This window comes from Hakea prostrata, chromosome 7, assembly GCF_041222555.1.
Source record: "Hakea prostrata isolate BN-2017 chromosome 7, UWA_Hpros_2, whole genome shotgun sequence".
Taxonomy (NCBI): Eukaryota; Viridiplantae; Streptophyta; class Magnoliopsida; order Proteales; family Proteaceae; genus Hakea; species Hakea prostrata.
The window spans coordinates 20,719,540-20,744,257 of NC_142606.1; the positions used below are offsets into that span (position 1 = coordinate 20,719,540).

The 24,718-nt window shown below is 39.7% G+C and overlaps 1 protein-coding gene across 1 annotated transcript; it reads right to left on the minus strand.

Moving 5' to 3' along the window:
- Positions 1-171: 171 nt before the first annotated feature.
- On the minus strand, positions 172-24,082 carry CDC48C (cell division cycle 48C). Its single transcript, XM_089160469.1, has 10 exons — positions 22,985-24,082; positions 16,652-17,276; positions 14,995-15,147; positions 14,027-14,143; positions 13,750-13,854; positions 1,558-1,623; positions 1,365-1,429; positions 1,047-1,248; positions 805-942; positions 172-692 (listed from the first exon to the last, which is right to left on the minus strand). The coding sequence occupies exons 1-10, from the start codon at positions 23,908-23,910 to the stop codon at positions 639-641; spliced, it is 2,451 nt and encodes an 816-aa protein (XP_089016595.1). The 5' UTR covers positions 23,911-24,082; the 3' UTR covers positions 172-638.
- Positions 24,083-24,718: the final 636 nt, after the last annotated feature.

Consider the following 24,718-nt stretch of genomic DNA (forward strand, 5'->3'; position numbering starts at 1 on the left):
TATCAAACACTCAACCAGTTTTTCAACCAAAAAAAAAACAACATATTCTATTTAGTCTTTTAAAAATATTTCCAGAATGGATTTAGCAAGCGCCCATTTTCACGTAAAGAACGGTCTTTTAGCATAGTACATAAAAAACGATTTTGCATCATATCAACTCCCAGAACCAAACGAATTCTTAATTTTTGCTTCTCCTTTCTCGTCCAAGCTGAATTCCAATGCGAATGCTATCACAACAATATTCCATTTCCATTTTCAAAACTGAAGGTTCTCTTTACCCAAAAAAAAAAAAAGAGTTCTCCAATGCTTGATATGGAAACGAAAGCACCTCCAGATGCAAATTGGGAGAAAATAAAAAAAGAACCTAATACAGAAACAAAATTGATAGGAGGATACTCCTTCCCAGAGGCCTCCATTGCTTAAGGTGACAACAGCGTATGCAGAACAAGATCCACACAGCACCTGTCAAAGGTGTTTAGATGATGAACTGGACCACAAACTTGCTCTTTCTGTGCCAGTGTTTGTCCTGAAGCTCTACAACAGAACTTCATGGTAGCGCCATTGCTGCACTCCAGTCGGAAAGAATAATAAATCATAAAGAGGTGAAAGGCCAAGCTCCCAAACACAATCTTCTCTTTCTATGTTGGTGTCATCCCGAAGCTCAGCGACAAACCTTTATAGTGGCGTTTTTGCTGCATTCCAACCAAAGGGAGGGGAAAGAAGAACCATAATGAGAGGTCGATATCAGGCCCCCGAAATTGATTCTCGAAAGGAAAATTCTAGTCATTACAGGGGTTCCCATACCTCATTTGATACAGACGGAGATATTTTCTCCAATGCTTGTTTGATGTGTGTTTCTTTAATGTTCCAAGGTTTTCCATCTGATGGGCCTACACTTGAGACTTGTTTCTCTTCAAGTGCAAGCATTGCAGCTTCATCCAACTGACAGGAGATTTTTAAATCAATAAATAAATATGAAAAGCAAAGCACAGCCAAAGAACTTTTGTTCAACCAGCAAAATAAATTTAAGAAAATCCATTACATACCACAGCAGCAAGATCAGCACCACTTAGATTTTTGCAAGATTCATCCCGCCCAATGGCCATCAAATCAACATCAGCATCAATAGGCTTCTTACGGCCAAGTGTTTCTAGAATCAATCCACGTTCATCAGGACCAGGCATAGGTACATAAAGAGGTCTTCCAAACCTGCCTGGCCGTAAGAGAGCACGATCCATCACCTCAGGCCTGCTCATACCACCATAGCAAGAAATGAAATACCAAATCAATGGAGAAGAAAAGAGATCTTTTTATTGCTAAAGCAGCAAGACCCCAAAAAATTGAACAAACAAACAAAAAGTAACCTATTTGTAGCACCAATGACAAAAACTCCACGCCGCTGATCAGCACCGTCCAGCTCTATGAGTAACTGATTACAAAGAAACCATTTTTCAGTCCCATGTTGGGAACAAAGATTCTTGGATTTTCAAGCAGTAGCTGCAAGTTATGTTCTCATGAGAGGCAGGAAGAGAGAGCTGTGTTTGTGTCACAGGTTACCTGGTTCAAAAGCCGCTCAACAACCCAGCCCCCTTCTTTTCCACGTGCAGTTGTCAAAGCATCCACCTAAAAAGCAACACATCCCATGTGTTAGAGAAACTTAAATGTATCATTGCACAACAAAAGCAGAGCCTAAATGCCTAATGGCATTAATAAGGTCCCATAGGACATGGAAGGAATTCTCAATTCACACTCAGCACAGAAATTGCAACTGCTGAACTGACAAGCTACATATATATATCAGAGGCAAAAGGCTTCAACTTCCACCAAGTAATTTCCTCCCTCCCCCCCCCCCCCCCCAGACCTTACACTCTCACTAGAAAGGCCAAAACAGTGTTGAACCCGGATAAATTTTCCAATGCCAAAACATAGTGTTGAATTGGGATAGTTTTGCAATGTTTTTTAAGATAATAAAAAGATTAAACTTCCTTCTTTGCTTTGCTGTTCATCTGCGTGCAAAGAAAACAAGCTGTAAAGATTTAATCATGGTACAAATTTCGGTCTAAACTGCCGAAATTTCTGTTTTGGAAAGGAAAAAAAAAGGAAGAGACAACCTGGGTGGAATAAAAAAAGTACCAAGTTTTGACCGAAATGGTCGAAATTTCCACCAAGAACAGCTTCCAGCAGGTTTTACCGTTTGCATTTCAACCCCCAAACCATTTTTTTTCGCTGAATTTTATGATTTCAACCTCTGTTTTACCCCAAAAAATCAATATCTCATTTGTCAAAACTTGGGGTAAAATGCTGGAAATTGTTGAAACTTTTTTTTTTTTGGGGGGGGGGGGGGAGTTAATTTCACTCGAAACCATATCTCAGTTTCTTGGCGGGTCGAAACCGAGATTGTGAACCTTGTATTTAGTACAGAACTATCAGATCAAACCCTGAAATACAAGTTCTGTGTCGCACTAAATCATAAAGAAGCTACTGGAGGAGCACTGTCCAATCCATACAAAAGGGTAATTCAGTCCTTTGCCACCCAAGACGGAATGTGCAGTAGAATCAGCTCTTTAATGGGAGAATGCCATAGCTAGACCTATTCATCAAGGATACTCTACACCTAAAGCTCAAATAGGCTTATCAGTTTATGATCTATGTTGATTACGTATAATTGAGAAATGGAATCAAACAGGGAGGGAGGGAGGGGAGGGGGGGGACCAGAAAGGGAGAATTGAGAAATGGCGTGTTCAAACCAGTAGTTAACCATGAAAAGTCAAAAAGCAGTCCCTAAATTTAGTAAGAGTTGTAGCACACAGAAAAACAGAAATTAAGATGGAAGGTTGGTCAATAACCTAATACACCTAGTTTTTTCACCTCTTTCATCTATATAGATGGAGGTCAAGAACTGGCCAAAGTCAGATAAATGTATGTGAAACCCAGTTGTGTACAGTAAAAGACCTTCATACTGGGGACTAGGAACCCAGTAATTCATGCATAACATATAACTTGGACTCCAACCAAGACGAAACAGAGGCTGAGATCATAACATAATATAGATTAAGAAGTAAGACTAATGATAAAGCCACTGAGAAAAGGCACAGGTGATAGAAATGCTCTATGATGATCAAGGTTTTAGAAGTCAATAATTGATCCTATTGAAATATCAAAAATAAAAAAATGTTTCTACAGTCTTCCATTGTTTGCTGTGACTCTCTATCACTGTTTTCAGATCTCTCCTGCCTGGCCCCTCTCTCCCCCCTATTGTCTGCAATTACCAAAATATTTCTCCAACTCCACCAGTGCTCTGCCAGGTCTAACCCCACTATAGAGATATTGGTTGCCTACAGAAGGTAAGGAAGTTAATCAACCTGATCAGCTCTCTTTTTTCCATTTATGGGAACCCTAGAAAGATATAGATGAATTGACTGAACTAGGTAGGTCGGCATCGGAGCCCACCAGTTGACGTGCCTTGTGATACACAAAGTGTACAAAATCTTGACTGAAATCTCACATTCTTACTGTGATTTCAGTTTATAATTTGGACTCAGTTCATTTAGGTTGAAGCAGATCCAATGACATATATTATACTGTGTTGGACTCAACATATCTTACTGGAAACAACAGAGCTCATTTGTCTGGTTTGAAAACCCCTCCAAACTTGAGCTTTTCAGAATTTTGTTGGGACATTTCACAAAAACTGCAGCATGTTGAAGATCGATGGTTGGAGACTGTTGATTGAAGCTTCAAGAACAATGGAGGAGTTGGCCATTATGATGATCAGGCACAGAACTCGTCTCAGTACCATGGAAGAAAATTCGATCGAAATGGTCGAAATTTCGATCGAAATGCCTGTAAAAATCCAAATCGAAACGAAATGTATCCATATCGTTTTGTATCCACCGAAATTTCGGTCGATACAAGTTGATATTTCGGCCCGATACCATATCGGGCCGAAACAACACTTCCACAGGTTATAAAATACCCAAAATCGAGTCATTTTCGACATTTCGACGCTGTTTCGACATTTCGAGCGATATCGCCTTTTGCATTTCGACCTCATTTTGAAATTTTTGCTGATTTCTCTTGCTTTCATCCCATTCTACACCTAATTTCTAGTATTCCATTTCCTTCAAACACTTGATTTGCTCCTCCATTTGTGCATTTTCTCAAATCTTGCAAGGTGAGTAACCAACTTCCTCATTTTTTTATTTTTGTTTCATTTGTGCCTTAAATCATGTTAGATTGCTTCCAAATTTATATATGTTTACTTTAGAGTGTTGATCTATGAATTTGTAGTGTCAAAATTATTTTTTGATTCTTCCTACTATTTTTTTATTTTTCTGCTATTAAAAATTATTTACTAAATTATGTATATTGTTAATAATGTTTATGTATAGTACATGTATAAGCTTCAAATGAATGTATGTGAGAGTTGAGACACCATATTGCTGTGATGGTGTTAAATTAATTTTTTTTTCTGTTAATTATGTAATTTTACTGTATTTAATATATATTTTAATAATTAAAAATATATATATTTAAATATTTAAAAAATAATTAATTTCTGTTTTAAATTTAAAAATAGAAGAGTATTAGTGGAAGCATGTATGCAATTTTTTGAGCATGTTGTGGATATTTTAAGATAGTTAGTGTGTATTTTATATATTTTAAAATTATTTATATATTAAAAAATACTTATATAGTTATACATTTTTTTTTTTATATTTAAAAATAGGAGGTTATTATTAGAATCATGTATGTCATTTTTGGAGCATATTGTGGAGCTTTTCAAGATACTTAGTGTGTGTTTCTTGTATCAAGCACTCTATTTTAAAGATGTCAGACATAGCTTGGGATCATGGGAGGCCACTGACAACTGATAAGAGGAAGAGCGAGTGTAATTACTGCAAGAAACAAATAGGAGGAGGTGGGGCCACTAGATTGAAGGTGCATCTAGCTGGTGGCAATAGGGATGTAACAGGGTGCCCAAAGGTGCCTGTAGAGGTCAAGAGGGCAATGGCCTCATATATTAGTGGTGGAAAGCAAAAGAGGAAAGAGAAGAGAACACATAGGGATGAGTTCTAGGATGCCTGCTTAGATGACCTTCCAGATCCTGAGGGTTATGGTAGGGATGAGCCAGGAGACAGTGACCCTGATCCAGAGGCCAATGAGCTGAGGAGGGCGATGATGATGAGTAGGGAGCAACAGAGGATTGATGACATCAGGAGGCAACAAAGGGGTCAGAGTTGTGGGTCCTCTAGAGAGCCAGTAGGTATGGGAGGCGTAGGTGGCTCCCAAGTCCCTATGAGGAGGTCTCAAAGTGTGAGGCAGGAGGCTCCTATCCCACGGGCCCCTACAAGGGGTCGAGCTTCCTCAGCACATCCTACAAATCCGGAGCTTGAGATTCTTCGCAATGATCCGGCCCTATTTGCGAGGCCTGAGCATAAACAGAGAAAGTTGAAGCACTTATGGGGGAGTGTGAAGGAGAAAGTGGGGATGGCTTTCTCCAAATGGGCGCATTACCATAGTGTTCCAGCACATACAGCCCAGGGGCCCTACTACGAGAGATATGATTGAGCAGATAGGCAGGGCTGGGAGTGGTGTACAGGGCCCCACTCCATATGAGATATATAATGTGTATTTGCCTAAGCATAAAGAGGACATAAATGAGTACATTAAGGGATTAAAGCCCATGTGGAATCATTATGGAGTGACTTTGATGGCTAATGGTTGGACTAGTCCCACTAGACAGTCCATCATCAATTTCATGTTGAATTGTGATAGGAGGACAGTGTTCCTCAAGTCAGTAGATGCATCCGATGAGAAGAAGGATGCAAAATACATTTACAAATTACTGAAGCAAGTGGTGAAGGAGGTTGGAGTGGAAAATGTAGTTCAAATTGTGGCTGATAATGGCTCCAACTACAAGAAAGCTGGGTTGAAGATGCAGGAGAACTCCTGGTATCTAAAGTCTAAACATATAGTATTAATTTTCATTTGTAAATACATATATTTACATTACACATATACATGTACACTTCATAACTTTGTATTAATGGCTTGATGTCTTGATGGATGGACAGATATAGGCTCTTTTGGACTCCTTGTGCTGCTCACTGCATTGACTTAATGCTCTAGGAGATTGGAAAGGTCAAGCCTGTGAAGAATACCGTGGACCAAGCTCGACATATTAGCACCTTCATATATAACCACACCTATGCATTAAGGATGATGAGGGACAAGTGTCAGGGTGAGTTAGTGAGGCCGGGCATAACCAGATTTGCTACTAATTGGATAGCACCTGTAGAGCTTTGAGAGTAGGAAGACTGGCCTTAGGAATATGTTTGCATCAGAGGAGTGGTTTAACTAGGAGGGTTCTTCATCAGTGGGAGGAAGGAGAGCTCAATTGACTATCCTTGATGAGACTTTCTGGCACAATGTGAGGATAGTGGTGAAGATGCTTGAGCCTGTGGTGAATGTGTTGAGGATGGTAGATCAGCAAAGAAAACCTACTCTAGCACGCATATTTGCTGCGAGTAGATAGGATGAAGCGACAAGTTGCTCGGGTCCACCCACGCGGCAACAAGAAAGTCCTTCAAATCATCAACAGTAGATGGGAGTCTATGTTGCAGCATCCACTGCATAAGGCTAGTGAGTTGTTAAGTCTAGTATTTAATTTAATTTTCATTATGTTATCACACTATTAAGCATTAACTATTCCCTTTTATGACATACTTTTTCTTACACAGCATACTATTTAAATCCCAAGTACCATTACAAGGACAATCTTGGGATGAGGCAAGATTTGATGGATGCTGTCCAAATTGTAGAGGAGAAGTTCGAACCGGATACAGCTAAACAAGCAGTCATCCTTATGGAGGTGAGATAGTGATTAGAATCATTTGATATTCACAATTCGTAGTTTTATACTAAGTCATTAACCTAGTAACTAGTTATTGTTTTTTCTCTTTATATATTAGATAAAGGCTTTTAGGGATGCCACTGGGAGCTTCGGTCGTGATGTGGCCGTATCGGACCGAGAAACCACCCTTGCGGGTAAGTTCATTCATTTATTTCATTATACATTTAATTATTATATTCTATCTTTAATTTAGTTATTTAAGTATTAAAATGATTTGGAGTCTATGTTTGTTGCAGCTAAGTGGTGGTTGCAATTTGGACGTGATTCACACAACTTGAGTAGGATTGCAAGCAAAGTGCTCTCTCAAACATGTTCTACCACTGGTTGTGAGCGAAATTGGAGCACCTTCAGCCTCATTCACTCGAAGAGGCGCAACCGATTGGGTGTGAAGCGTCTAGAGGACCTTGTCTACCTACACTATAATATGAGACTGAGAGAGGATCATATTAGACAGGGGATGGATAGAGAGAGCACCAATATCGAGTTGGCCAACATATTTGAGATGGATGATGATGATAACCCAGTAGTTGACTGCATCAGGGATAGCGGAGACGGATTGCTGGATGAGGATGGAGGTCTTCCCAATAGTCAGATTGCAGAGGAGATGGGGGCTGATATGGGGAACTTCATGGCCCAGGAGGGGAGGCCACATGCAGAGCCCGCTCGTCCCTTTGTGCCACACCCTAGTGCAGCCACCCAGAGTGAGGATTTGATTTTTTGGTCCGACACTGAGGATGAGGTGACTCAGGCCTCCAGTGATGATGACGGTGATGGAGGGGATGAGGAAGGTGTGAGACCTCGTGATCAGGATTCAGCTGATCCTAGGGATAGACCACCACCACCAGTAGTACGTGAGAGTCAAGGGGGGGAGGACGACCACCGAGATTCACAGGAGAGAGTCAGTTCACCCACGCGACACAAGATTCGGACCATATCTGGAGCTGCATCTCGAGGCAAAAATGTTTCCTCTACATATTCGAGGAAGGGGAAGGGGAGAGACACGACGGCTGGAGCACAGAGGGACACGCCATCATATGGGTCCTACCGTCCATCCGATCTTGAGAGCTTGGTGGGATCTATGAGATCGATGAGCATTGATGATGCTAGAGACTCCTCCACCTCCGGAGGATCCGGATGGCATAGGCCCCAGAGTCCTCATATGATACCCCCGTGGAGAGTATTGGTTCTACCGAGTCGACTTATGGTTATGGTCCTTATGGACCATATGGTGTCCCTACCGGCTATCGATTCAGGGTCAAGCCGGTCAACCACGATGAGAGCCTTATGGTTATGGAGCGGCCTATGGAGCTTATGGTGTCCCTCCCACTCGATCGATTATCGGAGTCGCCCCCGGGACCTTATCGGTATCCTTATCCTTCTCCCGAGAGCCGGGGGCAAGGTGCTCTTTTATTTGTTGAGGCGAGATCTTCCACACTATTCCACAGCCCACACAAGGCCCACCACCACCAGTTCCTTTGGAAATTCACAACTTCCCACCGTTAGGGAATCTTATGCATGTGGATGAGGCCACATACAGGGGTGCAGTTCTTGACTATGTCCAAAACTATATGGGGCGGGGGCAAACATCATGGGAGTTATATTGTCATTTGTATGGGGTGCAGACGGAAAGGGAGACCTTGAGGCTTGAATAGAATAGACTTGTAAGTAATAACATTCCATCTTCTTCTCTGATTCATCATTCATGTACTATATACTTGGAATGTTGGATGTTACATTTTCAGTAGTTTTTTAGTAAACTAGTAGTTTTATAGTGTTTATTATGCTTGAAATAGCTAGTATGCAAAAATCCAAATCAATCTGAGTGCATTTGAAGCTCGAAATGGAGTTCATTTCGATCGAAATTTTTACCTTGCTCAGTACTAGCTACTAGGAACCTAAGAGCCTAGGATGCGATGGTGGTAAATCCCACTTGAATTTGCTTAACCTAGGTCTCTTTTTAAATTTCTAACAACTATTAATAAGTCATTTATGATTACTGAATATGATGCCTAATGCATCAAATGGTATATGGCTTTATAGTTTTAAATGCCGAATGTTCCATTTAGTTGTTTCAATTTTTGCTTTAATTATGTGTTATACTAGTATTAAAAAATCAGCTCTGTACTCAAAAGTACCATTTTGGGTTAAATTGTAGAAACAAACATTTCCTTTGTGTTAAGCAGGCCTGGGGTGGATGTAAGTTTCAAACTTATCTTGACCATGTGGTCGCTGAAGCTTGATGGGAAAGAGCACAACAATTCACCAAGATCTCTGTAGAATTGGTTTCACTCTGTTTCATGTCTGGTTGAAACCACAAGTTGAACCGAATCATAAAACCTGGAACACCCTCTCCCTGAGGAGCTGGATAATGACATACACACAATTCACGATCCATACAATCTAAGACAAGAACCCAAACAGATCTAATCCCAGGCAGGATCAAATAGAAAACCTCCAGCGAACAAGAAAGGGACCAATTGGATCCCCAATAGGACATGAGAAGAAATGATCTCAAATTTTGGACCCACAAGAGAAACAACAAATATAATCCCACAAAATTAATAACCTGTTGAAGCTACAATTGAAGTTGAATGAGTTCTTGAAGAATTAAATGTAACACCCCTTTCAAACAATCAATCAGAGGAAGAGAAACTGAGATTAAGCAGCAACCAGGGTTTTCTCCTGCCAAAAATCAATGATTGAGATCAAGGTCCCAAAACATCTGTGACCAAAACCAACACTTTTCCAATATAACAAGCCCTTCGGGTGACTGATCTACATCACTGTACATGCAGATGATCCGGGAAATGAGAAGGACAAGCAATTGTCTAAATGACAAGAGACCAGAAGGACAATAATTATCTGATTCTGGGAGTCAATTTTAATGCACTAACACTGCAACAGCAGCAGGTTAGAAAGAGAAGTCAAACTGCCACTGAGTGATGACTCAACTCTTGCAGAGAACCCTCGAAGAGACCATTGATTCTGCCATTGAAGCCACTGGTTCTCACCTTTCTGAAGTTTTCATTGTAACGGTGGACAGAAGATTCAAGAGACGAGGCTTAAGTAACCCCCATGGCTTCTGTGTTTCGAGTGAGATCTTCAGTGCTCTTCAACACCAGTACCATTTCTCCCTCCCACCCCCTTCAACCCTAACCCATTTAGTATGATCTTCTCACTTTCCTGGTTCAATGATGCAACATGTCAATACATTCATTGGACAAACCAAATGCAATCACCATCATGCAGGATTAGAATTTGCCAGAATGACTGATTCCTGATCCACTTCAATCCACTGCACTGACTGATGTAAACCCAGATTTTAAGGTTAATCTTCAGGATCTTCTAATTAAGAACCAGCACAATTAGGGTTTATAGGGTGTTTCAGCTAATGCAGAATACAGGGATTATCAGGCTGCTGGAATTGTAATTTCAGGTCCGAATTTATAAAAGAGTCAGAGTTCAGACTTGAAGATCAGATCCTAGACCAAGTAGGACTTAGATTTAGGGCCTCGGTTAGGCTAGGGTTGGCTCTTCTGCTGCCCAGATTGGTCTTCAGTGGAAGTTCTATCAGTTAGAATGAATTCCCAACTGAACAAACTCAACAAGAACTAAATTCTGGAAATTTGAATTTTCTGCAGTTCTAAAGGAAGAAGATGACAGGTAGAATTTTCAACCTCACCAACATAATTCAGATCTGCAGAAACTAAAGGTAGGGCTAAGATCTAAAGCTTCCAGCGATTCCAGTGAAGGGGAAAGGGATGTAGAAGGGGATGGGAATCAGAGAATCCTAATGGAATTAGGGCTTGCTGCCACTAGAAGAAGAGGGAGATGGGGGAATGCTAAGAGGGCTAGGGGAGGTCTGGGAATGGTGTGGGGAATGACTTGCGATGGGATTAGGGGCAATTCTAGGTCTTAACAAGAAGGGAAGGGGGCTGGGATGAGGGAATCCTAGCTGGGGTGGGAGCTGAAAACGTGGGAAGAAATAGGAGATGGGGAATGGTTTCTAGGGTTTGGGAAAGGGATTGTTTCTAAGGTCTGAGGTTGAGGGTAAAGGGCTGGCATTGTCTACTTACTGGCTGAAGGCTGGAACTAGTACTCGAAGGCTGACATGATTGCTGGAAATACTGAACAGAGCTTGAGGAAGATGAAGACACTGCTGGATCTCCTGAAATTCTGAGAATTACTCTCCAGCCTAGGCCGCAAGGGTTTCCTTCCTCACGGCCCAAGCCTCTTGTTTAACTCAAATCAACCAATCTACTTTATTCAGAATTAAAGAGGCTATTTATAGCCTAAGTACAGACTCTTTGACTTGACTAGGATTCCTTAAGGCTGCGTTTGTTTGCAAAGGTGGGGTGGGAAAAAAGGGGTGGGAAAAAAAAACATGTGGGTCCAATGTGTAGTGGGGTGAGGGAGAACGAAAGGAAAGGAAAGGAAAGGGTTTTGTGGAAAAATGATAGTGGTGGGTCCCACTTTTTACTTTTCCAAACTTTCCCACAAAGTCCCACCAAATTTGTGGGATTTTAAAATGGTTTGGGGTGGGAAAGTTGGGTTGCCACATCACCAGACAAGTTTCCTTGATTCAAGGAAACTTGTCTCTCACTTTCCCACCCCAAGCAACCAAACAATCTACAATTTTGGGATTTAAGGGAAAAGTAAGAAATCTACACTTTTTTCAAGAATTTTCCCACCCCACCTTTATTCCAGCAAACAAACGCAGCCTAAGTGATAGGGATCCCACTGTTGACCAACTATTGAACTTGGACTCTAACTAATAGGAAATTGGATTCAGGGTGAGCCTCCTTTATGGTTTAGGATACTACCACCTTACATGGATTCTTACTTAAATTAAACTCTTGCTGATTTAAAAAAAACATGGACTCAACCCAAATAAAACTACTTAAAGATAAGGTTCCTAAAATTAAGGAACCCTATCCTCACCTACTAACAACTCCAACTGTCAATCAAAGACCAACATTAACTTAACAATTAGGACTCCAAAATAGGAAATAAAAACAGAATTTTTTTCATAAAATAAAATTGGACTTAGTCAACCAAATATGACTCGATCCATAAGAAAATGACCATTCTACCCCTGGATGGAATTCGGCCCCCTTTGGTGTGGCCCAAGTTCCAAATAAGCTTGGGCCCTTTTCTTGGCTCTTTTGGGCTGCCTTGGGGCTGGATACATCACTGACTGCTCCATTATTCAAAGAGGAAATTGGGCATTGATCTAGCCAATTCTGAACTGATTCAACAGGAATCAGAAACTCAATCTTGATTCCTTAAACCATGATAATGATGTTAAATGTAAAAATGTGAAAAAATGACTTGATAGGATTCAATGATTCAACTCCGATTTCTCAAACCATGACAAAAATAAGGAATTGGAGAATGTGAGCAAACAAATCAGTGGTTGTAACTGAAAAGCTCCTACTTTAAATTATGCAAACCACATGAAATATCCAAACATCAACAAAATGCCTTCAGAAGATGTCCATGAGTACATGGTCTCACCCCAGTGGTGAAACGACCTCGAACTCTGTTTCTAGTCCATGGACTTGGTTCAACTGTTCTGTATTCTAGCATGCAACACAAAGTTTGATTGTCGTCCATAAATGAGTTTCTTAATCTTAGGATCCTTTGCCAATGACCCAGAGTAGTTGCACCACCAGATGAGTAAACGCCACAGCTCAACAAGCGGAGTAGATCCTTCTTGACATCACATTGACTGATGTAGATGAAGATTCATCACTGGGCTAGTAATATACATGCAGGGCTAAAATCAGCCCACAAGGTAGATGGTCTTATGGGCTAAGCCTAAGCCCAAGTCCAATCCATGTGTGAAAGGGAATTTGGAATGTCTTAAAATCAGTAAAAGAGGCTGTAGTGTGAAAACAAGAAGCTTCATTGTCAAAGGAGCTCTCCTTTGTCAGGAGTTGGGTAGTAATAGAGTCAATGCTAGATCCGAATTAATACTGTTGTTGGTGAGAGGTTAGCTAGTAGTTGGTTAATGTATTTAAATTTCTCTATCTTTAGATTGGCTAGATAAAGGGATTTGCATAAGAGGGTTGGGGTTGATCACCTCACTCATGAATTGAAATTGAATCTGCAAATCATTCTTCTCTATGGAGGAACCCTGTGTGTAAAAAAAAAACTATCCACCTGACAGTGTGAAGCCCAAGTGTTGCTTTTGTTGTGTTCATTGTTCTATCACTTCCCCCGTATTGTTTCCTCGCTTTCTTCATGTACTAAAAAGTCTACTTAGTTATTAATCTTCTGCTTTATGTTACTAACCAAATCTGCCCATCTACATGTTACCAGATTTTCAGGTTATCTTTCTCAATTCATTTTGGTAATATAAACGTCAGCCTAGCTCAATTCTGATCTACAGTTCTGCCCCTACTTTGAAATACAATTATATCCTTTTGTCAGAATGTTATTCTAGAGTTACCATTATGATATCACTCAATGTTTCAGTTTTGTTTCACACCTGATTGTGTATTATATTAACCTTCAACTCTGGAATTCATCGTATGTAAAAAGATGTTGACTGGCTACTGTTTTGGTTACTCAAAATACAGTACTACACTAAACGTGCTTGAGAATACAAAGATTTATATATTAATTAGATGATGGCTGATCAAGGTCAAAATTAGATCTCAAGTACATGACAAAAATTTTGTTTGCTACAACTGTCCCTCAACAACTAAAGGTTCAATCATTGACAACTGACACGATCAGTCTTTTCTCTACCATTGGGTCCGTAATTGAGAACAGAGTAACATTTAAGGCCAAAAAGAGGCTACAGATAAGAAAGTAGAAACCAATACCTCATCAAAGAATAGTATGCAAGGAGAGCATGTTCTTGCACGACTGAATATTGTTCTAACTGCCAACTCACTTTCTCCAACATACTTGTTCAGAAGTTCTGGGCCCTACATAATGAACAAAAAAGCATGCTCTCTCAGTGTAAGCATGGGCCCATCAAATGCGAAGATTGTGGAAGATAAGCACTCTTAGTGCCAAATGTCAGCTCATCAAATGCTTAGATTGTTGGTGGATAACAACAAAATAAGTCATAGCAATAATTATGATTAAAAACGGAACCTTTATGTGTATGAAATTGGCTCCTGCCTCATTTGCTATGGCTTTGGCAATCAATGTTTTTCCACAGCCAGGTGGTCCATAAAGCAGAAATCCAGTCTCTAAATCCACTCCAAATTCCTAATAAGAATCAAACATCAAAAGCCATGCATAGTCACCAAGATATCAAATTCCAAATTATTAAGAGTAGCGGAAGCAAAGGTCTCAAAAGACTACCCGAGAATGGCATCGCATTCATGAAATTAAAGGATGCAAGAGAATACAAACAAAAGAAATTAAGTTGCAGCAAGCTATTTCAAAGATGCCATTAAATATATCAAATTCTTTTCACCCAGTGCTAGTCCCGCTTATGTGAAGTCCTATGAAGGGTGAGTACAGTATCAACCCCAAACTATGGCCTTTTTTTTGCAGAGTGGTCACCCTCAAGACTCAAACCTGGAATTTGCCCAGGCAGCCCAACTTTATACATGCTTTAATAAATGGATTCTAACTTCTTTTATATTCTAAAACAATCAGTGTTAAGATGTTAGACAGGTTTCAAAGGTCCAGTTATTCAAAGCCTTCAATCAGATTAAGGATCATGATAAATGGACAGCCCAGTAATTCAATAATTCAGTTGAACTTAAACTTTTCCTTACTACTTAAAGATTTAATTTTCAAGAAAATTCATTAGATTAGTGAACTACGACCACATCTTCTGTTAAGTGTTACCAACCTCGAGACAAATATATATGAGATGAAGGCCAGAGAAATGAACATAATTTAGAGATAGAAAAGCAGAACAATGATCTAATGATACATTGAAAACAGTGAAGTGATCAGCATAGCAAAGCAGAACATTATATCCAAGATACAATGAAAGCAGTGAACTGATCAGCAGCACGTCCCATCTATTATTTCTTCTATGTCCTGACCCTACTGGAAGTCAAAAGTATAAAAACGACGGAACCAAAAAAAAGTATAATTTCTACCTTGTACTCCTCAGGATATTTTATACGTCTAACAATGTAACGGTTAAATTCTTTCCACAGTGCATCAAGCCCTCCAATATCCTCCCGCTTGACATTAGGAATTGCAGAGAACCCTTCCCTTCTTGAAGAAGGTTGAACCATGTTAACTGCTTCCTGCAGAAGTTACAAAAACAGAACATCTAATACCAATATATCATCACATGAATACATCAACATAGAAAGGACAAGAATGATTATATGATTTTTATATAAACAAGTAGTAGTCATATATTCCATAGAATCCCCAGAGACAGGCGACAAAGAGAGTGAATCACGTAGTCCCAACCCCCTCTCCCCCCCCCCCCCCCCCCCAAAAAAATAATAATAATAAAGGCAAAAGTATTTAATCAAGGGTCAAAATATTGAAATTTAGACACTCTTTCAGTTTTTAAGAGAGGGCAAAAAAAACAGGGCCAACTCTACCAGAAATCAAGGTTTCAGTTAGCATTCTAGTGAATGGCTGAGATTCATAATAGTTAGGCAATTTTGCGAAAAGCTAAAGCACAAAATATTCTATTCTAAAAATGAGGGGAACCCCAAGGATCAGGATGTCATTCAATTCTAAAAATGATCCTGGCATCTTCTGGACACAGGTCGCCAGATAGAAAGCTAAAGCACAAAAGATTCTAACGCCGCAAAGCATGTGATGTCATGTTTAAGTGGCTCTTGGTCAAAGTATCCCAGGCTCCCAGCTAACGCCACGGACAGACAGTGCTATCAGAAATACAAGATACCATAGGAAAAGCTGACCTGAAAAATCAAGGGATATTTGTATATGAGCTAATCAATCCTGAATACCTATTTGCCCCAGCATATTTGAAGTTCTGCTACTGAACTCTTAACTTGACTATAGGCCCATAACAATCCCAAAGCAGGGCTTTGTGGCCCTAGATTGCATTAACCCCTAAATAACAAGCATCTCTAAACCAAGCACCAACAAACCCCCCCCCCCAAAAAAAGTTCGAAGCATGCACACCTAGGTGACTCCCTCCATATAGTAGTAGAACACAACAAGCCTTTTCCCAACTAAAGAGGTTCGTCTACATGGATCCTTGCCTTCCAAACAGCTCTATTTGAGGCCATACTAGATACTAAGCCTAAGCTATGCATATCCTTTCTCAACATTTCTCTTAAGATTGTCTTAGGCCAACCCCTTGTTCTTTTAATTCCTTCAACTTGGATTGAATCATTTCTCCATATAGGAGCACTTAAAGGCCCTCCACTGCACATGACTGTGCCACCTCAATCGACTTTCTTGTACCTTGTAGAGGGCTTACCAAAATTTGTTCAGATTAGGGCCTCAACATCCAAATGAGTGAATTGAAATTCACTTTTCCATAAATTTAGTAAATTCGTGATTTCAGCAACAGCTTCATTATTTGAAATTAAGCATCTTATTAGAATAACATATTGTCACAAACTTTCAATGTGAAACTTCAAAACTATTTTAGTCCGTCCTTCATTAAAAAACTAGAGCAACAGTTCTTGCAGTTGTTGTAAGGGAGTAAACAATAGATATGGAAAATTACAAGCAACAGCTACAAACAGAAAACATGCTATGCACATAATGCACAAGCAGGCCCCTTGTCATTTTTTAAAATACTAATTTACTGATTACCTCAAAATCAGTCATTGTGATGCTGAGCCCTTCCATTTCTTCAGTTGACCATGAGCGTCTCCACCATTCTTCAAGATGGTCCCCACTTTTGGTGGGTTCTCTAGCTAGGTTAGACCTTCTACCATCTATAATTCTCTTCATAGCAAGGTTACCAGCCTTGTTGGCAAGTGCCGTCAAATCAGCTCCAACAAAGCCTGGCGTAGATCTGGCTATTTTTGCAAGGTCAAATGTACCTTCAAGTCTAAGGTTCCGTGTGAGCACAGAAAGAATCTCAATCCGTGCATTTTCGTCTGGAACACCCAAAACAATCTCGCGGTCAAACCTTCCAGGCCTCCTGAGGGCAGGATCAACAGCATCAGGTCTATTTGTAGCTCCAATTACAAGAACATAACCAGGTCTAGATTCTGATGCTTCTGAATCTAAACCTACATCAAGTGGCTTCATTATTTGATGAGATGCATCCATGCACGTCATCAACTGTGTTACAATTCGCCGTTCCATCTCCCTCTGCATATTTTCTCTTTTAGAAGCAATGGCATCAATCTCATCAATAAAGACAATTGATGGAGCAGTCCTATATGCTTTAGAGAAAAGGTCACGTATATTCTCTTCGGATGCACCTGAAGTAATCATATAGAACTAAAATATTTAAACACCAAAGGGTAATAAAATTTTCAAACAAGTTACCAATGATATTGATTATCCAACAAAAAGTTAGGTAATAATTTACCCTTTAAAAGTAACAAATGCTTTGAAGAAGCAAATAAATTATTCGATGAGATCACCAAAAGTATTTGACAATAAAAATAAAAATAAAAATGTGTTAATGGACACCACGATTTTTGGCTGATAAAATAAGTACCTACTAAAACACTACATTTAGGTTAAGCTAATCACCTTTAGCTTGGATCCTATATCATTAAGTGTTTCATTTTTCTTCACAAGGTATATGTTAGGGTGTACCATGTAAAGCAACACACGTCACTGGCACCCAGATGCAACGAGTTGGGTTCTCACATGGTGAACCAATCTGGGTAAAGGAGCTAGTTCAAAAGCAAAAGCACACAATTAGGTTAGCATTGGAGTATTGGTTCTTCAATGGGTAAGCGTATAGAATTAATAGAAGCCATCATGGAATGACATAACCAGTATTCAAAAAGACTAGATGGAAGAGTAACAAGGCTAAGGATTTTGTCAACCTTAAAAATTAGTATACAAGATTAACGTAATAGAAAAAGGGGTGTGAATCATACTTGATATTTGATAAAAACTTAAAGAATGATATGATGGATGTTCAAATATCTGGAGATGGGATTAGATCCATTGAGATTGTCCAAGTGAAAGAGGTCATCAATGTAACTAGTCACGTAGATAAACTACCTTGGACCAACCTGAATCCAGTTGGGAATCCGGATGGAGATGGACCAGGAGCAATTTGAGTCTTGGCTCTAGTAGGATTTTACAGAATTAAGTCATTTAGGGGGCAAAATGTCTTCCTGAAACTTTATTTCAGAATATAGCTGCATGGAATGTTTGGTACCTAACTCCTTTTAGTTTCCTTGTTGGATCTTATTTTACATATGAGATAATCCACCCCCCCCCCCCCATCGCTGGAAACAGATTGAAAATATGACTTGAGCTTCAGTTTGAAGTGCTCGTGTGCCCTCACCCACCTCGAGTTTTCCTTTTTCTGCACTTGTCCCTGTTCTGCAATTCTGATGTCATCCAGACTTTTCGTTCTCCTAACCAACCCTCCACAAATTAGAGTGAAAAGAGTAAGTTATAATTTTGGGAACACAACTGATGGATAGCATAAGCTTTTGGCCATGGGGAAAACATTATTATGGGTAATCTGAATGAATACTTTGGGAATGACTGAAGAGGCTACGGAGGAGTATACGGAAGTTATGTTTTGACTAGAGGAATGAAGAGGAAAGTCAATTTTAGATATTGCAATTGCTTACAATATTATTCATATTAAATATTAAATACTTATATTGAAATGAGAGAGGAGGCATATAGTTATTAATAAAAGTGTGTGCCATAGTAGCTTATTTGGGAAATTTTACATGATTAGCTACATTTAGGTTTTCTTTTACAAAATAACCACCCAATAATTATCTCCATGACCACCATATCGGCAATCTCTAAATAAGCTTCCTCTATCTTTCTTAAAGCCTGAGAAAGAGCTTTCAAGATGTCCAAGTGATTTATACCATCTTTGAAAACATGGTGGTTCAACTGTTTCCTTCAACCTGAGGTCTTTGATTTATTATTGAAAGAAAAAAAAAAATTTAAAAAAAACACTAAGGTTGAGTTCCAATCTCTCCCTGTCCCTTCACATTTCCACCTCCTCTGACTCTTATCCCATTTCTTCGCTGCTCCTCTAACTCTGTTTCTCAAATTCCTCTTACTTCTCTTTAAACTAAAATTCAAATTGGTGTTAACATCTCTGCCTCCTGAGGGACTGGTTTCAGGCTGGAGACTGAGAATAACTGTCGCCAGCACAGTTCAGATTTGCAGTCCTAATGTGATCAGACAGGTCCGTCTAAAATGAAACCTCCGGCTTCTCCTTCACCCAACAAGAATCCGCAACAGGAGCACTCGCGTTATCATGCTTGTCATCCCATAAAAAGCCTTAGAGTTCTTCGGCTGCAGGAAGAAGATAATGTTACTGCCTACCAAGAGTGACAGGTTGCCTGTTATATTAGGGACAAAAACGTCAAAAGGGAGGAAGAGTCACTGTTTTGGTTAGTTTTGAAAACCCAAACTTGATTTTATTCAATTTTGTTAAGTGAAACATTGGGTGGCTTTTGTAAAGGAAAACCTAAACGCGGCTAACCATGTAATTCTCCCAATAGTTCTCTTCTTAAACCCTAACTCGAAGGCTTGATAGATTTGTATGAGAGGACTGTAAGGTGACACCAATGAGAAGCCATCCACTTAACATAGATTAGCAGTCATGGGTATATACCCAACTCTGCAATATTGTAGCGTAGGAAGGTATATTTGCTTTAGGATAAGGTGGTGGAGCTTAAAGGGATTTACCTTGAATTTGTTTACCTAAAAAAAGCTAAAACAAGGAAAGGTGCGACTTAAGACAGACTCTAAGACAGTGTGGAATAAGATGATGACTTGTCTTAAAAAGGTTGCTCAAGATGTCCTAAAGAAAACGAAAGGAAAACATCATCCCTCCAGGAAAACTTGGTGGTAAGAAGTCCAAGCAGCCATTAAAACTATGCTAGCTTTGAGAGTTGCAAAGGACTAGGGAATGCAGAGGTTCCAAAACAATAGAAGTCTGTTGGAGATAAAGAAGATAATGGGAAAAGAAGGGTGAAGAAGTATGAAGATCCCCATAGCCATAACAACTGCCTAGTGCAGCTGATGAGCTGTAATGCTCCTAAAGCCCATGCTCACCAAGAGACCTCAAGATCAAACCTCATGGCTGTTATCCTCTCCCTTATCCTAACTATATTTAACCCCCCCCCCCAAAAAAAAAAAAAAAAAAAAAAAAAAAAAGAATGGATCTCGATAACCATCTAAATAGTAAACACAAAAGAATGGAGAAAAAAGTTAACTACAAGATAGCTAAAATGAGAGAAAGGAAGTGCAGCGATTTCAATTAGAAATATTAAAAGAGATCATGATAGAGCGTAAATATGGGATGAGGACATTATAAAGAGATGGGAATAGCCTACTAAATCTAGCCATCTTCAGTTATGATGTCCATGAAGAGTTCATTACTCATCAGGGCATGGTTTACCATAGAAGGGTTCCCAATATGTTCAGTTAAAGAAGCTTTGGAAAAGATGAAAGCAAGGAACCAGGCCTAGATGGGACCACAGGGTTTAACTTGGTAAACCAATCTGTTTGACAAGACTTTGAGCACAAGGAAAATGTCAAATAAAAGGAGGAGAAGCATTATGGTTCCCATCTACAAAAATTGAAATGAGGTTCACATTAGCACTCACCAGAGGCATAAATTAATGAATCCAGTGAAATTATGAGAAAGGATCAGAGGAATTTGGAGAACCAACTTGATTTTATGGTTAAGTAGATCAACACCAAATATAATTACTTACAGAGGATACTCATGGAAAGTTTTGCAAGAAGGATCTCCAAATGGCCTTTACTGAACCCCCAAAAAGCCTACGACAAAATATCTTGAGAATTTATTCTAGCATGTTTCAGAGAGGCGAAGCATTTCAAGGCAGTTTGCAGATATAATAGAAGACATGTATGTGGCATTGTGACTAGTGTGAGAACCATGGGAGACCAAGTGATGTAGAAACTGGGCAAAACCGAACCAGCTTTAACTGGACCACATCAAATCACCCAAGCTGGTTTTTTAGAATGGCCAAAAAGAAGCCAAGACACCTCATGTGAACAGTAAAATAAACGGGGTCTCAGCCCCTCTTTGAGTCTCAATTAGAATATTAGAAAATTTGGTGAGGCCCACTTGCAACTGCCGCTTTCAAAGTCTGAAGAACTAATAGATTTTATATAGTTCATGATATCATAAGTTTCTATTTTAGTATTCATGCACGGGGCCGAATTACAAAGCCTAGTAATTTCTTCAAGTTAGTTTCCAGTTCTATTGGTTTCTAATTTCAGAATTAGGAAGTCTCTAATTTGTTACTTCTGAGAATATAAGATAAATAACTCAGCAAAGTTCAGTTTTTATTTTAGTAACTAGGAGTTCTATTTTTTCTTTTTCTTTTTTCTCTCTCTCTTTTTTAAGAGCAAAAACTTGGCTCTACATATGTGAAATTGGCTGTTGACTGCCAGAACAATGAAAATTGATAAAAGAAGCTTGATTTGTTGCTAAAGATCTCTTGTCCAACTGTCCAAGTTAAGTGACAAGAAGGGATAGGGACTTGCTGTTATAGTTAAACACCTATGGTTTAAGGAACCTAGCTATCAGCTGCTAGATTCGGGGGCTAAAGGAGACTTGCCGTTGAGAATTAAATCCATCTATCCTTCTCTTTCTCGAAATTTGCTATTCTTGTTGCAAGTTGCTGCTGCTGTTAAGGCCATCAAGCTGAAGAGAACTCTCTCCCAAGCTACCAATATATACTTCTAGCAGCTGCAGCCGTTATCCATTCTTCTGTTGATTCTCAACCCATTTTTAATATAACTCATGCAACTCATTTTGGTTATGTGCCCTCCATGATGGTTAGAACTGCCAAAAAGCCAACTATGATACCAACATGATGTGGATCTGAGTTCCAATAAAAGGTCCACTTAAATAATTAGAATCCAAATACAAGAAGTGTAGTAATTTGGAAATATTACAGTCAAACTAACAAAAGAAAAGCGGTAAATTGAGGATAACGGTGAAGAAGTTGTACAAGATGGACCACCTACGAAGTAAGAAAAATAAAGGATATCTAAAGATTACAAGTAAAGAGAAGGATATATTTGGAAAACCGTCTCTAAAGGAACAAAAGGTATTGAAAAAACTAACAACGCAAACAAGAGGAGCTTTTTCCTTCCTTCGTAAATCAGAAACACACAAAGCCTCAAGAATGAAGGTGAACCGCACTCATGTGGATCAATTTATCACTAGTTCAGCAATTTCAGAACCAGATGCATCACTGAAAGTTCCAGCCTTCAAAGTAGCAGAAAGCCCAAAGGTATTTAGCAATAAGAGTTTTGGAACAGGGATTGTTGATGGGAATTATGTAAGGGAATATCAACTGAAGACTTTCAGCAACCAGACCCTATGGTAAAGGCTGCCTAGACTAAGGCAATCTGCACATAGAAATCCCTAACTCAAAATGTGTACAAGAAGTAAGGTAGTAACTAGATTACTGTTTCCTGAGTGTTCCGAATTCTTTGAGCATGCTAAAAATCCAAAGCAACACTTTTGACCTATAACCTAGTTATGTAGGGAGACCTTTTCTCTAAGGATTTGTTCAATAAAACTAGTTAGGCAGCTTGTTTGCTTCCTAAGTTATCAAACTATTAACTGTTAACCTGAAAATGACAACAATGTAGCATATGCCAGAAATGAAGCCGACAGCCTTGTTCTGAAACATCCATACTATTCAACCGCTTTCACGATTGCTAAGCAGCCATTACCTTGAAATGGCACTTTAAAAATTGATATTGCATTGAGAACAGGACCACAGAATAGAGAAGTTGGGGGGGAAGTCACACAACTCTATACGAACAAGACAAAGCATGAAATCATATGGGAGAGGAGCTCACAAGTTCTGGCTATGAAGTTCATATACTCTCAGACAAGCTCAGTATAGCCTATAACCAGATTGAAAAAAACTGGAAAAAACAGGTAAGTAGAAGCCATTTAAAAGGATTTACATGCCTGAGACACCAGAAACTACTTCAGTAGCTGAAATCTTATAGAACGGTACCCCAGTTTCATTAGCAATGGCGTGAGCAAGCTTTGTCTTTCCACAACCAGGAGGTCCATGTAACAAAATCCCAGCCATGGGTCTCACTCCCAGCCACTGAGGGAGCTGAGGATGGTAAAGTGGTACAATAACCTCAATCATCAGCTCATCCAAAACACCTTTAATCCCGCCAAGATCTTTAAATCTCGGTCCATCCTTCCCCTTTACCTCAAAAGCATCTGCACTATTCAATTCTCTCTTAGACTTCCCAGAGGTCAATTTCCCAACCCTATCTTCACCAATTGAGCCAATTTTCTTCTGCTTATTTACAACTTCGACCTCAACATTCTTCTCCTCAGCATTTACCTTCGTATTACCATCCTTCTTCGATGCACTGTAACTCGAACGAAGCATTGACTTCATCAAATCAAACTCGGGTTCAACCTTCTCTTCATAAATTGCATCTTCAGAAGTAGAAACACCACCTTCCGATTCATCTTCAGATGATGATACAGAAGATGAGGTCGAAGGACGATCTTGTTGTATTTGTTTTCGTCTAATGTAAGAAGCTTCTGTTCGGCGCAGCTTCTCTTCTTTGACGTCAATTTTCTTCTGTTTCTTACGAACAGGACGAGTTGACGAGGGTGTTCCAGAGTCCATGTCTTCGCCTACTTCATCTGAAGTATTAGAAGCAAAAACAGATACATCTCGTCTTCTCTGCTGGAATTCAAGGGCTTGCTGGACATGCTTGGTCAAAACTTGTTGCTTGGTTCTACTGTAATCAGGGAAGCTTGAACGTAGATACTCCACAATGTCTTCAAGGCTCGACTTGTGCTTACAGGATTCCAGACGACGAAGAAGAATATCACGTAAAGGAGATTGCCCTCCCCTTCTCTTTCCCATTGCTTTTACCTTACTCGGTCTCGAATTCAGGCAAGGAAGATCGAGGAGAGATTCAAATCCACAGCACGGTGGGGGCAATTTCAAACCTGGAAACAAAACTTTGATGGAGCAATGAATCAAAATGGCAGTGAAGATGCTCACATTCCGATCTCCGCTGAACTTCGCCACTGAGACAGTACTGGACGATTCGCAGAGTCGCTCCACTAGGGTTTTTGGGATTTTTGTTCGCGGCTGCGCGGATATGCACCAGTGGTCTACGTGTTCTCAAAACTAAAGAGCGGTTGAGTGGATTTTTATTTGCAGCTCCAGCAGCTGACAGTCAAGATTTGAATACATCATTTCAACGGTTCAGATTAAAACTTTTCTTTGCAAGGGTTTAGATTTTATAAATTTACAATATCAGCCCGGTTATGTAACTGAATCTAAACCCTGTGATAAACTAAACCTCCGGCTGTAGGTTCTATCGATGTTTTGTGGCAGATCTTCTTGAAAAATGTGGAAAAACCCTTGAAAATGGCTCTAAGAGTGGAGGGAGAATCCCTCTCCTTTGCGGCAGCAGAGCTCAGGGAAGAAAGAGGAGGAAGAAGAGGGTATCACGCTGGTTGGAGAGGCTATACTATCGAACGCAGCAGCGGAAGCTTGAAAATGGCTTTAAGAGTGGAGGCGGCAGTTGTGGAAAAAGAGAGAGCGAAGGCTCCTCCGCTCCACCTCCCTAGTTTTCAAAAATAATTGCAGATAGATTAAGATTGGTGGTATTTTGATGCCATTGATGGAGAGATAGAAGACATGAGAAACCATGGCAAAACCA